The sequence below is a fragment of the Diadema antillarum genome, unplaced genomic scaffold (genome assembly GCF_040938485.1).
Source record: "Diadema antillarum isolate AM-2024a unplaced genomic scaffold, OU_Dant_1.0 scf00000204, whole genome shotgun sequence".
In the NCBI taxonomy this organism is placed as follows: domain Eukaryota; kingdom Metazoa; phylum Echinodermata; class Echinoidea; order Diadematoida; family Diadematidae; genus Diadema; species Diadema antillarum.
In genome coordinates this window covers 762,119-778,052 of record NW_027271093.1, presented here as the reverse complement: position 1 = coordinate 778,052, position 15,934 = coordinate 762,119, and the positions used below count along the sequence as shown (strand labels likewise).

General features: G+C 37.7%; 1 protein-coding gene across 1 annotated transcript in view; it reads left to right on the top strand.

The window, feature by feature from the left end:
- The first annotated feature begins 339 nt into the window (after nt 1–339).
- Nucleotides 340–15,934, top strand: part of LOC139723984 (cytosolic non-specific dipeptidase-like) — a 28,192-nt gene continuing 12,597 nt past the window's right edge. The window contains exons 1-8 of the mRNA XM_071635183.1: nt 340–424; nt 5,142–5,265; nt 8,829–8,999; nt 10,382–10,537; nt 11,629–11,709; nt 12,448–12,521; nt 13,865–13,939; nt 15,250–15,394. Coding sequence (XP_071491284.1) covers nt 393–424; nt 5,142–5,265; nt 8,829–8,999; nt 10,382–10,537; nt 11,629–11,709; nt 12,448–12,521; nt 13,865–13,939; nt 15,250–15,394 — 858 coding nt within the window. The 5' untranslated portion in view covers nt 340–392. The remainder of the gene's footprint in view (nt 425–5,141; nt 5,266–8,828; nt 9,000–10,381; nt 10,538–11,628; nt 11,710–12,447; nt 12,522–13,864; nt 13,940–15,249; nt 15,395–15,934) is intronic.

The following is a 15,934-nucleotide window of genomic DNA, read 5'->3' as shown; positions in this document are numbered from 1 at the left end:
TTAACTATACAGCCGCTTGTCATATCCTTATATCTACGTACAGACCTTCAATTGTTCTATCAACGACAACACATAGTGAATATTTGATATAACTGTATATAGATTTCAGATCTATTTATGAGTTCATAAAAAAAAAAGAGTCGCATATTTATTTATTCATTTAGACTGTTATATAGAGTGGCTTGTCATAAACGTTCCTGTAGCACACTCCCCGTGCATGACATGTGACACAGACGGTCAGGCAAACACACACGTACACGAAAGGAGTCACCTGACGTACGTTCTAGCTGTACGCACGCCCTTTCTCTCTCGGCTAAACTGATTCCGGATCCAGTACATGTACATCTGCCAAATCTGAGACCTAACCTAACATAAGTTGCACCCAACCAAATATGGCTGACGAATTCTTGGACCGTTTGTTTGCGTGAGTATCGATATCATGGACCCGTTTCAGTAGAAGGTTGGCAGTTTAATACACGAGAGCTACAATTTTTAAGTGGACAACAACGATTCGCTACGCACCACTATTCACACTAACACCCTCCACTCAGCGGGTCCGCCCCCCGCCGCTGCGGCCTACGATCTCCTCTCAAGTCCGTACTTGCACACGTGCCACTGCACCCTCCATATTGATATTGTAATTGTATGCTATTCCATCACACATCCACTATGCACTACCGACATGCTAACGTTACGCATCCTGATTTACTAACTACATAGTAGTAGTAGCGTTAGTACTGAGTATAAGGACAGCGGCATTATCCTGAAATCGGTCAGCACTCCGGGGGGGGGGGGGGGGGGAATGTTTCACTAAGATTAAGATTATCTAGGTCTAGACCTATAAGAATTTAAAATTTTAAGTCAATCTTAAAGTTTAACAGTAATAACACCAACTTAAAAATTACGGTAGGCACAGAGCTACCAAGTCTCACGCATTCTGTGTTAGACTCAAGCATTTAGGGGCCATCTCACAATCTCACGCATGACACCCATATTTCTCATGCATCGGGCGAAGTCTGCAACTTTGGGCCCATAATGATGAGCATAGCTCAAAAGATTAAAGTAATACTAGTTGCAATTGAAGGTATATTTCCCTTTTGTCTTTCAAAATAAGTAAAAAATAGTCACTTAAGTATGCACCTGATCGCACCATTAAGAGCTAAAAATTGAAAGCTCCCTACCGTGGGAGGCCACAGGGGGGCGGGGGGGGGGGGGGGGGAACCCTCCCACACCCTCGCTCGCGCGCACATTCGCATGCCGAGATGCCAAGTCATGAAAATCTCACTCATAATTTTTTTTTTAACTTGGCATCCCTGTAGGCAGCCAGTGCCAGTGACAGTGTATGACTTCAATAATAAGCAAATAATCAACGTTGGTGAAGGTGATGGGACAAACTATCACTTCCGAGGCGATCTGGATGTAGCTATCTTTCCGGAGCGCAGCTGAGGAAAGATAGCGTACACATTCAGATCGCCGAGGAAGTGATAGTTTGTCTCATTGCCTGAAACTAAAAGTTGATTATTTGCTTTATATTCCACATCAAGGGTCTAAGAAATTCCCATTTTATTCCACATCTGAAACCGTTTTAGCTGTCTTTAGGTATCCTTAGGGCTTAGGCTACGTGTGCGCGTAGATGACAAAACAATGAATTTGTTACGCGCACCGCTCGGCACTGAAGTGAAAGTGCGTCGCACTGTGTACTATCAAGTGACCTAGTTAAATGATAGTCCACAGTGCAACGCACTTTTATTTCGCGCGTACTCATCTCGCGTTAAGACTGTATGGACTGCCAGAGATCAGCAAAACAAACAGCTGTCTTTATAGATGACAAAACAATGAATTTGCTGCGCGCACTGCACGACACTGAAGGGAAAGTGCGTTGCACTGTGTACTATCAAGTGACCTAGTTCTTCTCAGGTGATGTGATGGGCAAAACTACGCTTTATCACGTGATCAGCTCTTGACCAATCCTATAGCAAGATTCTTAGTATGTGGAATATAATAAAAGATATTCTAACTTTTGTAATATTACAATTATTAGAATGAAAATTTGAACACTTTTTTTCATACAGGCATTGATTAACAAAATAATTAAAGCAAGGGACATTTTAAGGTTGTTTTTGTGTGTGTGTGTGTGAAGTGATAAACAATTTGAAGTGGATTCTGAAAACGTGCATTAGATAAACCTGAGAAGAGAGAAACCAATGGCCTAACCCGTTAGCTATTAGCTATTCATAATTTTAAGTTGACTTCAATTCTGTGTGAAATATCCCCCTGATTCTCAATCTATTCTTCCTTGCAGCTGTCCCTGTCTTGTTTCCTATCCTTCCATCTCCATCAATGCAACCTCAACCATAAGATCACTTCATGACATGCGTATGGCTGCTGAATTTATTTCCAAATTCATGTCTGTGGATCCTGACTCAAAGGGCAATGCATTCATCATCACGATCGATCATATGAGTTGTTTGCCTCTTGGCTGTGCAGTGTGCACACTACTTTCCGTCTAGTACAAATCTCCTTGGTCATCGTGTGCACGTCTATTCTCCATACTGTATTTAATAACTACTCTGTATACCACGGTACCCAGTATTTGAATTCTACATGTTATTATTTCTTTTTCCTTCCTTATACCTGGCAGGCATGTTTATTTTAAGTACACTCTGCATTTAGATGCAAAATTTGTAGCTACTGTAAAACATGATATATTCGCGGCATGAATTTTTCGCGAATTGGAGCCGACGGCCTTTTTTGCGGCATGAAATATTCGCAAACTGCCACTGGCATTCAATGCATATAGTGTAGACAAGAACTTTCGCGTGCATTTTAATTTCGCGAATCTTGGCGCTCGCGAAATTCGCGAAATTAAAATGCACGCAAAAATTCCTCGTTTTACAGTATTAGATCTGTTTTATTACTGTCACACACAGGTACATGTGTAGGCACTGTACTTCATCCTACAATGAATACATTTCACCACATATCAGTGGGAAACAGATTACATTCAATGCAACGTTCATTCATGCTAATTGTGCAGTATTTTTTTAATGTACATGAATTGTCAATAAGCCATTTCATTCTACCTTCCCCATGGGGTGCTCTCTTTGTACACTAATTGTCCTACATCTTCCATCGCGGCGGCCATATTGCGTGGCCTGGAGATTTCTTAAAACATCTAGGCTCCTAATTACTGCTCCAAGTTATTGCCATCACCTTTTTTTTTATTGTGTTCCATCCAGTGTGCCTTCATTTCTTGTCTTCCTCTCTTCATTCACCTCTCCTTGTTCCACTTCATTAATCATCCCCCCCCTCCAATCTCATCTTTCATGGCTGCCACAATGGCTGCCATCTCTGATAGTCAGGAGATCCCTCCCCGTACTGTTCCCAAGCACCATGGAGAAAATTCTGACCACTTTGTTGTGTCGGTACAGTGGAGCCTGACCTCTTGCCTACCCCTCCAAGCCGTGACACTGGCTTTACTGAAGTGTCCAAACACCCAACCATACTCCTAATGGGAGTCCTGATTTTGTTCCATACCCTCACTGGGATGGCTTCTGCAACATTTTGTACCTAGTCTACAAAGTTGTACTTGAGATGGAGATCTGTGGCAATGATTTCAAGTGGACCCCAGGCCAATTTAATACTATAGATACCAGACAGTTATTATTATGATGGCCCTAATCCAAGTACTAGACTAGACAGATATTATGAGCTCCCTCCTCTTATGGAGGCATTCTGTTCAAAGTAAATATTTCAATAATGATAATTATCTTGTTTATTTTACTTAATGCATACTGTTTGATAGTTTGGTTTTATAATTACTAGGCTTGGGCAAATTATTTCAAATAGAGCGCCATTTTATTTTTTCAGTGAAAAATATCAACTTTTATTTTGTTCTAATGTCTTTATTAATTGATTCTTTTTTGTCTAATAGCTGTGATTTATTTTACTGGTAGGGGAAACCGTCATTAGGAGTCCCTATATAGGACGATACTGCAACCTGTAATGACAGTGTGAAATTCGTTCTTGGGGCTGAAAGAAAATTGTTCCAGATGGCCTCAATCAATGTATCATGTGACAGGTTGTATTGGCACAGATTTCCGTTTGGTACAAACAGGAATAGATCTACAGTTGGAAATTTCCTGTCTTTTGTTCTCGAGTGCATGATGTGTGACACTTTCATACACAGTTCCAAACCAGTTCAAAGGTTATCATGCAGCCAGCATTCCATAGTATGATACAGAGCAACACGTATGTCACTCTTCATATTATCGGAAGCTTGGAGTCGATGAACCTTGATATTTTGGTATTTAGTATTTACTTTATATAAAATTATACTTAAATGGATAATTACTTGGATCCTTGGATTTGGGCTGGCTGTAGGCCCTATAGTGGGGAATGTGTCGATTGCTACTTTAAGGATTCAAATGGAGAAAGACATGTGATGTAGCATTATTATTACCTCCTCCAAGGGAGAAGGTTACAATTGTATGTTTTCATTGGCATTGGTTTGTTGCTTTCTATGTTTGTTTGTCTGTGTGTAGAATGACTCTAAATAAAAGTTGTGAATGGATTTGGATGAAACTTGTAAGGAAAGTTGAGAATGATGCAATAGATGTAACAGATCAATGATTACATTTTTGTCGTGATCCAAGAATGTTCATGGATTTTATGAAGGATTTTCTATATTTTGGCAGGTAGGGTCAATGAACTTTGGAGTTCAAGAGCTGTGCATATTTTTGAGGTTTTCATACGCGCACTAAAGTGCGTGCTCCAGTTTCAGGTCAGGGGCGAGGCGTGCTGCACAGCTGGCATTAATGACGTAACAACAAGTTCTACATAAATGTATACTAGTATTGGGAAATCAGGCGATTTTCAGCATGCATATATGCCTGTGGGTAGAAATCACGGATCTCTATGGAAGAACAAGATCAGTGGTGGAAATGAGCTGCTTTATTGGAGGTCTTCACCCTCGGAGTGCTTTTCTAGTTTTCTGGATCAAGGGTTCCTCTGCTCCATGCTTTGGCCCCAGGTTCTGAAAATATTTATCTACATCAAGTTTCTCAATCCCATTTCCTTTAAAAAAAAATCTAAGAAGTTTGTTTGTATTGATATTTTTTGCTGTTTTTTTTTTTCAACAGCTATGTGGATGAAAACAAGGATCATTATGTCAAGAGGCTGTCTGATGCTGTGGCAATCCAAAGCGTGTCAGCATGGCCAGATAAGAGGGGAGAAATCACCAAGATGATAGAAACAGTTGCAGCTGTGAGTACATACAAGCCAGTTTGAAGTTTCTCTACATTAGCGCATGAACAGATAACGGTCACTTGAGAATAACTATGATTATGAGACTTAAAACTTTATATAGGGGCAAGTCCAAGATAAGGTCCCCTCAGAAGGCAAAATTTCATCTTTGTTCAATATTGACATATTTGGTATCATTTTGAAGCTAATGAGTTGAAGTTTTGATTTCCATGGAGGAAAAAATGATATTATGTAAATTTATGCAAATTTCAAGGGCTTCATTTGCATAAATGTAAAACACAGCGTTACGTATGGGACGTTTATAAAAATTCATATTTGTTCAAAGGAAAGCAAATGATATTTGATTAATATGTGGACATAAGAAGTTCATCAAATAGTTTAACTTGGTATGAAAATTTAGGGATTATGCAAATGATTATGCAAATTAGCTCGTGTCCTATCATGAGATGTCCCATACGTAACAAAATGAGGTCATTTTTTTAGGTTTTTTCTGAAGTTGCTAAGGTTATTTGAATGCCCTTTTGGAAAGTTCTAATTTATTGTTTAGAGAAATTAAATACCATAGAAAAAAGAAAAAACAGTAAAAGAAATATTCTTTATTAGGCATTGAAATAATGTTACGTATGGGACAAATGCGTTACGTAAGGGACATCCTCATATATATTGCATGTGAATGCATGTAGCTAGCTGGGAAGGTCTCTCAGTACACAAATGGTCAATTATCCTGGAGAAAGCATCCCAACTTTGTAGCTACTTTTAGAGTTATAGACACTTGAAACAATACATGTACTTGACTGAACAATTTTCAGAAAGGGGGAGGGAAAGATGGCAAAATACACAATGAAAATCAGCATTAAAGGGATGGTATAGTTTTTGTAGAAATGGGGATTCAGTTTCCAACATTTCATGAGATGACTGGAAACCAATATTATGTATTACTACAGAGCATACAATTCTAAGACTAGAGGAATTCAAAGTTAATTTGATGGAGATCCAATTTGAAATGGTTGTGATATTAAAAAAAATTAAATAAAGTGATTTTTTTTTTTCAATGGCAGCCACAACAAAATTCATGGGTATACATACTGAGGTGTGACTCAAATCAATGACCTGACTGCTAGACAGACATCATACATTGTACATCTACTCGATTACTGGAATTCCACGCAGCAGGTATTGCTTATCTATTAGACTTAATATTTCTTGTGTCAAGTTGTTTTTTATTGAAACTAAATGGCAAACTGCCCCTCACCAGTGGAAGTAAACACTTTAAACTATTCAATTTTTTAGTAGTAACTATCCTGATAAAAATAGGGCATACATACTCAGGTTGGTCATAAAAAATACAGAATATGATTGAATATGATTATGATGGTAAATATTTGGGGGATGTTGTTCCCTTGACAATCTGGATCAGTATTTGAGTAATTTCAACTGATTCCACCTCAATAATTATGCAAAAATTTGTTTATGGGTATTTTGCAAAATTATTTTGCAAAATACCCATAAACATGGTTCTCCACACAATAAACGAATGGGGGACAAAGGGCATGCATACTCAGGTTGGTCATAAAAATATAAAGATATGATTGAATATGACTATGATGATGAATATTTGGGGAATATTCTTTCCTTGACAATCTGGATCAGTATTTGAGTAGTTTCAACTGATTTTACTTCAATAATTATGCAAAATACCCAAAAACATGGTTCTTCACACACTAAATGAATGGGGGACAAAGTGTCCCATACGTAACTGTCCCATTCGTAACACGTCATGTCTGTCTTTAATTAGAACCTGTAATTAGAGCTTTTTGCCTAATGACATGAAACTTACCTGTGGTAATCTTGAGTGTTATGACTTTCATCACAGTGAGTTACAAGTTGTAGAATGAAATACTTTCAGAGAGTTTTGAGGTTGAAAAAAATGTTTAAAAAAAAACAAAATTTTTCTGGTCCCATACGTAACGGCACATATTTCATCTTCTAGAATATATGGTCATTTTTCTCCATTTTTTACATGATTATACTTCTCCTAGATATCAATCACCATGATAAAGTTCAATATGATCAAAGGCCATTAACACTATTTTTCAGGTCATAAAAGTCTCTGAATGTCCCATACGTAACGCGCGTGTTATCTTGGACTTGCCCATATATGCATATTATAAAATGCAAATTGATGTAATTCATGAATGGGTTCCCAGAAACCAATGCAGTGAGGATCTTCTAGAGAAAGCAAAATTTTGCACACATGGTGCTCAAGGAGTATAGTCAGGCTTTTGTCAGCAGTACATTCTGATTGTTGGGTAATGATGTCACTTTCAGAGTATTGTTCAGTGTCATGGAAATGATATGTGTGTTGTTAATTACCTCCATCTCCTCCTCGAGTTGTAACAACACACATAGCAACTTTCTTCTGAGCAATGTCATGGACAGTGCCTGAATGTTTTCGTTATGTAGCAGTGAAAGAACTTTTGAAATATTTAAGGGAGCTTGATGTCATAGAGCAAGTTGGATTACACAAGTGAGTGGTACATTGTATCTACATACATGTAGCTGTACAACTGCTTTGATTTGACGATGAAAGATTTGGGGTTGAATCATTACTAACTGTGAAGTGATCTATAAAGATGAGATTATGGCAGCACTTCAAATATAAAATGATTATCAGAAGATTTAAATAGTCATCAACAAGACTTAATATTTATAATGATTACAGGGATGCCAGTTTTCAGGCAAAAGCTTGATTTCAGACTGTTTGGTGTACAAATAAGCATCATGCAGGTGTATGTCTGTAAATCAGGCAAAGTTTCACAAGATTTCATTGTTACACTAATACAGTGATAAATGATTCCGCCACAGAAATAAATTACACCATACACTTGATGGTGTCTCACAGCATCATAAGTCTTCTTTTTTACCTGTTCACTATGTTCTGTAAATGTTCTATTTCTGATGAGAAATCTGCAAGAACACCTGTGTTCCTCATGCCAAATACAATGTAGATGCTGTCTCATAATAATTTAGCTCCTCTGCTTTTATTCAAATTTTTGTTGCAACTGATTGAAAAATTGCCCTATATCAAACGAAGCTTGGTAGTCTGGTGGGATTGTTGGCTTGAGTCCGATCCAAGTGTGTACGCCCATAATTTTTTACCATGGCTACCACTAAAACACAGATCAATCCATTGCTTATTTATGTCAATGTAGGGCAATTTTTCAATCATCTGCGACAAAAACAACTCGACTCAAGCATTTGTTAATGTACTGAATAGATATAATGCAATACCCACTGCTACAAGAATTACAAACATGTAGAACCAACACTGACTGTCGGATGAAAGCTAGTCAGTAGTCCAGTGGATAAATAACTGTCAAGTACTATTATTATCTGGAGAATGGTAATTTGAGTCCAATCTGAGTATATATGCCCATTTTTTTCTTTATCGTAGCTACTATGAAAATACTGAATTAATTTTGTGCTTATTTACATTGATAAAAATAATTTGTCAGTCAGTTGCAACTGCTGTTTATGTTGTTATATTTTGTTTTCCCACGTAGGATCTGAGAAAACTGGGGGCAACAGCAGAGCTGCATGACATTGGTACACAGACCTTATCAGATGACACCAAAATACCCCTTCCTAATGTCATCCTCGGTTACCTCGGCAACGACCCAGCCAAGAAGACCGTCTGCATCTATGGACATCTTGATGTTCAACCAGCCAAGCGGGTATACATTCACGATCCATCTACGTGCTTGTTTGGTGGCATGACATAACACATATGAAGTGTAAAATCTATTCATATAAAATGTGCCCTTGTACTTCTTCCATGAAGGTGCACTTTACATTTCATTTTCTCTGCCTCTCATATGACAAATCAACTGGCTTTCCCGGTTTGGGGTATCAATCTTGTTCCACGCTTGTCATTTCTAATACTCTATCCATAATGTATGATTATTGCATTGTATCTTGAACTTTTTGAACAAAGTGCTGCTGATACAGAGTTTCTTTTCTTTTCTGTTTTTTTTTTCAATAAAGAGCTGAGAAGAATGCAGATAATGTCAATTGCAGAACTTGAAAAAATTGTTGTGTTTTAGGAACTTTCTTCTGGACTTCTTTGTCTTTAAGCATGCTGTTTATTGTCAATTTGCCATTTGAAGGCTGATAAAAATTGTCTAGACAAAGTCTGGGTGCCTGTCTACAATCATGATATATAGTGTTCTCCATTTTGCACAATTTGATAATCAGCTGCAAGCTCTCATTATTATTACTATCATCATTATTGTTATCATCATTCTTATTACAGCATTTTGATAGGTACCACAACCTTTAATACACATGTGTTGTCCCTGTACCAGTGTCCCATAGACAACTTTCTACTGGCTCCATCTGGTAGGAATTGTGTGATTGATGGACCCTTATTGTCGTGTCGGTGGGGTGAAAAGACCTTGTGTCTCAAATGTCTATGAAAATCACATTTTTGGTATAAAAATTGTCAGATAATAAATTAATGTCCTGTCAAAGTCCTAGCTGTCTATTTCCGAAAATGAAACCACCATCGTAATTGGTGTGTCAAAGAAGAGGCGATCCCATTTGTTAAAGTGCTTTGGCTGCTATTTTTTTTTTTTGTCTCCTACAGTAGACGTTTTTGAGATGAGAGGTTTTGTCACTCAAACAGTGATATAGTGGTCCATTGAAGTAATGATCATTGATACCAGGTATCACACTGAATCACCCAACTTCCAAGATGCTGGCCACACTTGGTGATAAAGCATTTTCATCTGCTGCTCCCAAACTGTGGAATCAACTAAAAGATCCAAAACTCTCCACAACCAGCAATCTCTCATCACCTTCAAAAAACATCTAAAAACTCACCTGATCCATTAATATCAATAATCCATTTGAACATGTACATTTTTGGAAAATGCACTAAATATATGCATTATTATTATTATTTTTATTGTTATTGTTATTATCATTATCATTATTGTTATTATTATTATTATTATTATTATTATTATTGTTATTATTATTATTATTATTATTATTATTATTATTATTATTATTATCATTATTATTATTATTATTATCATTGTTCATTGAAACCCAGGAAGATGGCTGGGACACAGATCCGTTTGTGCTCACAGAGGTCGACGGCAAGCTCTACGGACGCGGCTCCACGGATGACAAGGGACCGGTGATGTGCTGGATCAACGTGATTGAGGCGTACCAAGCCCTGAAGAGGGAAATCCCCATCAACATCAAGGTAGTGCTACCCTTGCTTCCAAGCATCTTGCCTTTTTTTTTTCATGACCCAGAGGTTTAGCCTCAAATGTTCTGATAGAGGTAGAAGTCATGTACAACATGCATGTAGCTGTATATGTTGTGTAGAGCCTCGCAGTGGTCTGTGATTTAACTCTTCAGACACACTCAATGACTATATGGTGTGAGAGGTCCAGGCAGGCTTCTTAAACACATTTGGAACATTACACAGGGCAAAATGAGAGCAGACTTCCATTGTGGTCATGCATCACAAAACAACAAAAATGTTGCCAATTTTTTTTTACTTTCTTTTTTATGTGACCGTGCATCACAAAATCAACAGAAAGTCACATGCATCGATTTTGTATGGGGACTGAAAATAGGTGAAATGGGTCAACCCATCCCACCTTGAGTGTTTCATATTTTCTGAAAGAGCAAGTCTTCTCTACATTATACTTAAGTTTGGGATCATAAAACAAACAGGAAATTGTGTTTTTAGCAGTTTTTCTCTAACACTTTTTGGTAGAATAGTGTGATTAGGTGTGTCTCACAGAGTCCCCTTTTCATTTCTTAAAGACCCTGTCCATACTCTTTACTTTCCACTCTAATAATTTTGGAAAGGATGATGCTACTGCTTTGAAAGTTGGCATTAATCGTCTACAGAATGGGTTAAAAAGGCATGCTCAATTTCAGCTTATCTGATAATCCCTTCATTGTTGTTGCTCCAGTGGTTTACATCGTTTATTTTGTTCCATTCATCGCACAGCTGGCACAGCTTGGTAAAGATTAAAGCACTTGAATAGATCCAGTAATTCAGAGCCTCTTTTCTCAGTTCACACTTTCCAAAGTGTGTGCTTTCTTTCCAATATTAGGATACAGTGGAGGTTAGGAGAGTCCAATTGAATTGAGTTATACATCATTTTAAAACTTAAAGTCTGCTCTTTGAGAATCTGCTCTTAACTAAAAATCTATGTCGGGCAACTTTTTGTTGGTTTTGTGATGCAGGGTCACATATAGTCTTTGTGAAATTTGAATGGGAGACATTCTTTTCGCTAAAATTATGAAATAACTTGTCAAAATTTGCTTTCTGCTCAGTTCTGCTTTGAGGGGATGGAGGAAAGTGGATCAGAAGGCCTTGACGACCTGATCGAAGCACAGAAGGACACATTCTTCAAGGTAGGACCTATTCTTCCATGGCATGATAAAGCAGTTAAAAGGGAAAATTGTCTTTGGAATACCTCTCTTTTTTCTCTTTCTCATGTCTATATCTATCATCCTTCAAAACTTGGTGTCTTCAAACTGGAGGGCCCATAAATTTCAGAATTCCCCCTTTTCTCAAATTAAACGATTTTCAGAGATTTTAACAGGACTGGGCCATTGCTGTCTTGATGCATAGAAAACAAAGAAGAGCATGGCGTGGAATAGCACACTCGCTAGCCCATCAAGGTTTTATGGTAACTTTGCTCCAGAAATTCTCATCTGGCCATCATCAAATTTGAAATTCTAGGTTTTTACTTTTTTTTTTTTTGTACCGCATATTTTGTCATACAGAAAAAATTGTAGGAACACTTTGGATTCTTTAAATCTGCACAGAATCAGAAAGGCATAAAAGGGAAGATTGCCCAGTTGAGATCAAAATACAAAATGTTAAAATCTCCAAAAAATGTTTTGCCAATTTGAGAATCAGATATAAATCTAGCCATAAAGAGACTTCTAAAAATTTTGCAACTGAATATAAAGCAATTTATTGATATGAGAACAAAGGTCCACATGAAAGATTATTTGTTTGTACTTTTCCCTAGAAAACATCAGCAAAGAATAGTAAAAATTGTGATGATGAGAAGTCAAATACCACAAGAAACAACAGGAATGTGGTTTCTTGGAATTTATGTGTTGAGTGTGCCTTTTTGACAGGATGTCGATTATGTCTGCATTTCTGACAACTACTGGCTGGGAACAGCAAAGCCGTGCATCACATATGGATTGAGGTAATTAAAGAAAAAGAAGGGAAAATGGTGGTTTGCATATGAAACTGAATATTTGGGAGCTCCGCCTAAAAATGTGAGCTGGCATCACCAAACCCGCAATAGTTGGCAAATAAAACATAGACATTTTCATGGTTCATTTAACGCTTTCTGTGCCATGGTATAGAAACCCCTTGTGTGCCACATTATTCTGAGACATCATTGCAGTCATGCTTCATGATTTGTTTTCAAATCTATGTAACTTAAGTAGATTTTTGCTAAGTTGGACGTGTGGTGAGTAAAGTTGTAGAGAAAACGTTTGCTTTGACGTAAATTGTATGACAAATCTATGAGTCTTTTTCTTTCAAATGACCAGTGGCTGCATTACTGCAAAGGCATGACTTTTGCACACAAAAAAGTCACAAAAACTTTACACGCAAATGGAATAGGTAACAGCGCTAGCTTGTCAATAAATACATAAAACGCAAGCCATATATGGGAGATACGGAATCGCGAGAAACACTTTCATTTTGTTGTGGCATTTGGCGATCTATTGATCGGTTTGGGCGGATTTGCGTATTTGAGCAGAATATGCGAAGTTGGCACGCCGTCGACTGAGTCGGGCGTGCGAACATGGCACATGAAGAGTTAATAACTGGTGCGTATTTCACATTTCTTCTGGCGCACAGGAAATCTGTAACTTCTAGAACATCTTCATAATTTTCTCTGCACATTATTGGGTTTAATTGTTGGTTTCATCAGTGATGACTGTCTGGAACAAGATGCGTATATCCTAGTAGTATTCATTTGAGCATGTGTGTGTGTGTGCTGTAATTTGTGTGCAGGCCATACATTCGAATGGATCAGGCAACACCCAAGTTTTCAAGCTGGGAAATTAAATTATTTCCTTTCTGGTAGTTGGATGAAGACAAATGAGCATTGTAGCAATTGCACAGAGTGAATTCAAGAAACTGCAAAATATATGTTTTTGAGCCATTCAGCATGAAAAATTAATTAAAAGTTTCCAATATGAGACTGCTGATTTTAGGCCAGATACCTGTTTAAAAAAGTAGAGACTTCAATTAACATGTGTTCATTCAGTAATCAAAATTGAGATTGAAGTGATAGGACATCCGAGGTATGAAATTTCTGAAATGTTTGAATTTTGTATTTCCTTATATAAACAGACTGTGTGGGTTCCTTTGTTATTAAATACGGTATGCAGTTTCCTTGAAATTAGGGTGGCTCTATTCTGAAACGGACACATCTGCCAGCAAAAGGGTTGTGTGATGAATATGAAGCTTATTTTGCCGGACAAATCAATCTGAAATTTGTTAATGACATGTTCTAACTCATCTGATTTTTAGGGGTATCTGTTACTTCTTCATCGAGGTAGAGTGCGCCAAGGCGGACCTGCACTCGGGCGTGTTTGGAGGATCTGTGTAAGTTACCTCAGCGATCTCTGCCATGTCAAACAATCAACATCCTCAACCCTTCCATTTATCCTTCCCCCCCACCCTCCCCCCCCCCCAAACAAAAATACAAACAAAAACAGAACAACACACACACACAAAAACAACGGTTCCATGACATTTGCTCCTGCGACAATTGCTACCATTAAATATCTGCATGCTATTTAGAGCCAAACTTGAATTCTACTCACAAATATAATCGTAACCCTGATCCTATTGCTCACATCAAACTAAACCTAAAACCCTATCACACCACTAACCCTAACTGTAAGTCCTTGGAGAAAATAAGACAAGATCAATTGTGGCGGGAGCAATTGTCATGTCACAAAAAACAACAGGGAAATCTTTTGCACTTTGCTCATGTTAGAGGCAGTCCTGGACCAGTTAAAAGTTATTTAGACAGAAAAAGAGTGAAATATTAGCACAACAATGAAAGTTTTGTCAAAATGAGACAAAATTTGGGAAGTTATGAATTTGTGAAGTTTTGCTAATTCAAAAAGAAAGAAACAGTACTTGAACACTTCATTATGAATATACAAATGAATGAGTTGATCTTAACATCTGGCCTTCTGACCTAGACTTGATCTTAATCTAACCTATGTATATGTTCAATAATTTTGGGGAGAGATGCATGATATAAAACAAATTACCAGCTTCTGATTTTGGTTGGAGAGACAAAATGTTAGTCACCTGAATTTGATGTGAAATTTTCTCAATGCACTTCATAAGAAATCTGCACCCTATCATATCTTATCCCCTAATAGTGTGCTTCTTTGCCTCTTGGCACAAATTTCTGGAAAGTGTTCGGCAGTGAGCAGGGCTTATGCAGTCGTTTGAATCCCTGATGTGTGTAATACCATGGCCTTCCAGGTAGATGGAGGTATACTGCTGTGTGTGATTGGGTTGGCTGTTGATGCTTGCAATTGGTCAAGTTTGGATCCATGAACTCAGATGACTGATTATTATGAGTACAGTGCACTCCCGTTATAACGAACACAGTTAAAACGAAATTATGTTTACAACAAAGTAAAAATTCAAGCAGCAACATTAAATACTCTATGTTTGTTTATCGTTTATTTGTTAGGTTATAACAAAATTTCGATATAACGAAAGAAAACTGCCGGCTTTGAGGACTTTGTTATAACGAGAGTCAACTGTAGCACAGCCAGTTACAGCCCCGATCCTGAACACAAAAGGATTTTGTATTTGTGATTTTTTTCCCCCCACAATTCTCAGCAGCATTGTTTTAGTTGTTTGTTATTTAACTATTCTGTCATCAGGCACGAGGCGATGGTTGACCTGGTGGCGCTACTGAACAGTCTCGTGGACAACAAGGGAAAGATTCTTGTACCAGGAGTCTACGACTCGGTCGACGCCCTCACGGAAGAGGAGGAGGCCCTCTATGATCCGATTGACTTTTCTCTCGTGAGTTTGTTTCGTTGTTGGCTTTCACTGAGAAAATAGTATACAAAATATACAAACCATTCAAGGGTCTAACAAAAACTTTGAGTTAATGAAGAGTCATAAATGGTAGCTTACCCGATGGGCAAATTTAGGACCTGTACTATATTTGGGTCTTGACTCCAGGGAAAAGTTACTGTTAATGCTTCTGAATGCTCCAAGCATGCTTTAGCCAAGAATGCCATTGTACATAAATTTGTTTTATATATTTCTCATTCATATCCTTTTATGTTGCATCCCAAAGTCTGCATTATTTTCTTGCTGAAGTTTTTATTGTCTTGATTCTGAGATTCAGCGTAGTACTGCAAGAGAAGGAGATCTAGGGCTTTGTCAACATCGGCTTTCATTTCCTTACAAAAAATTGTGAAATGCAGAAAGCCCATACTTGATCTGTTCCTGTCTGTCTTAGCTGTCATTTCCTTTGTTCTATTTCAACAACTCTCCCACATTTAACAGGTGAAAATGGGGATAGTTGTCAGCCATTTCACCATGGTCGCTACAAGA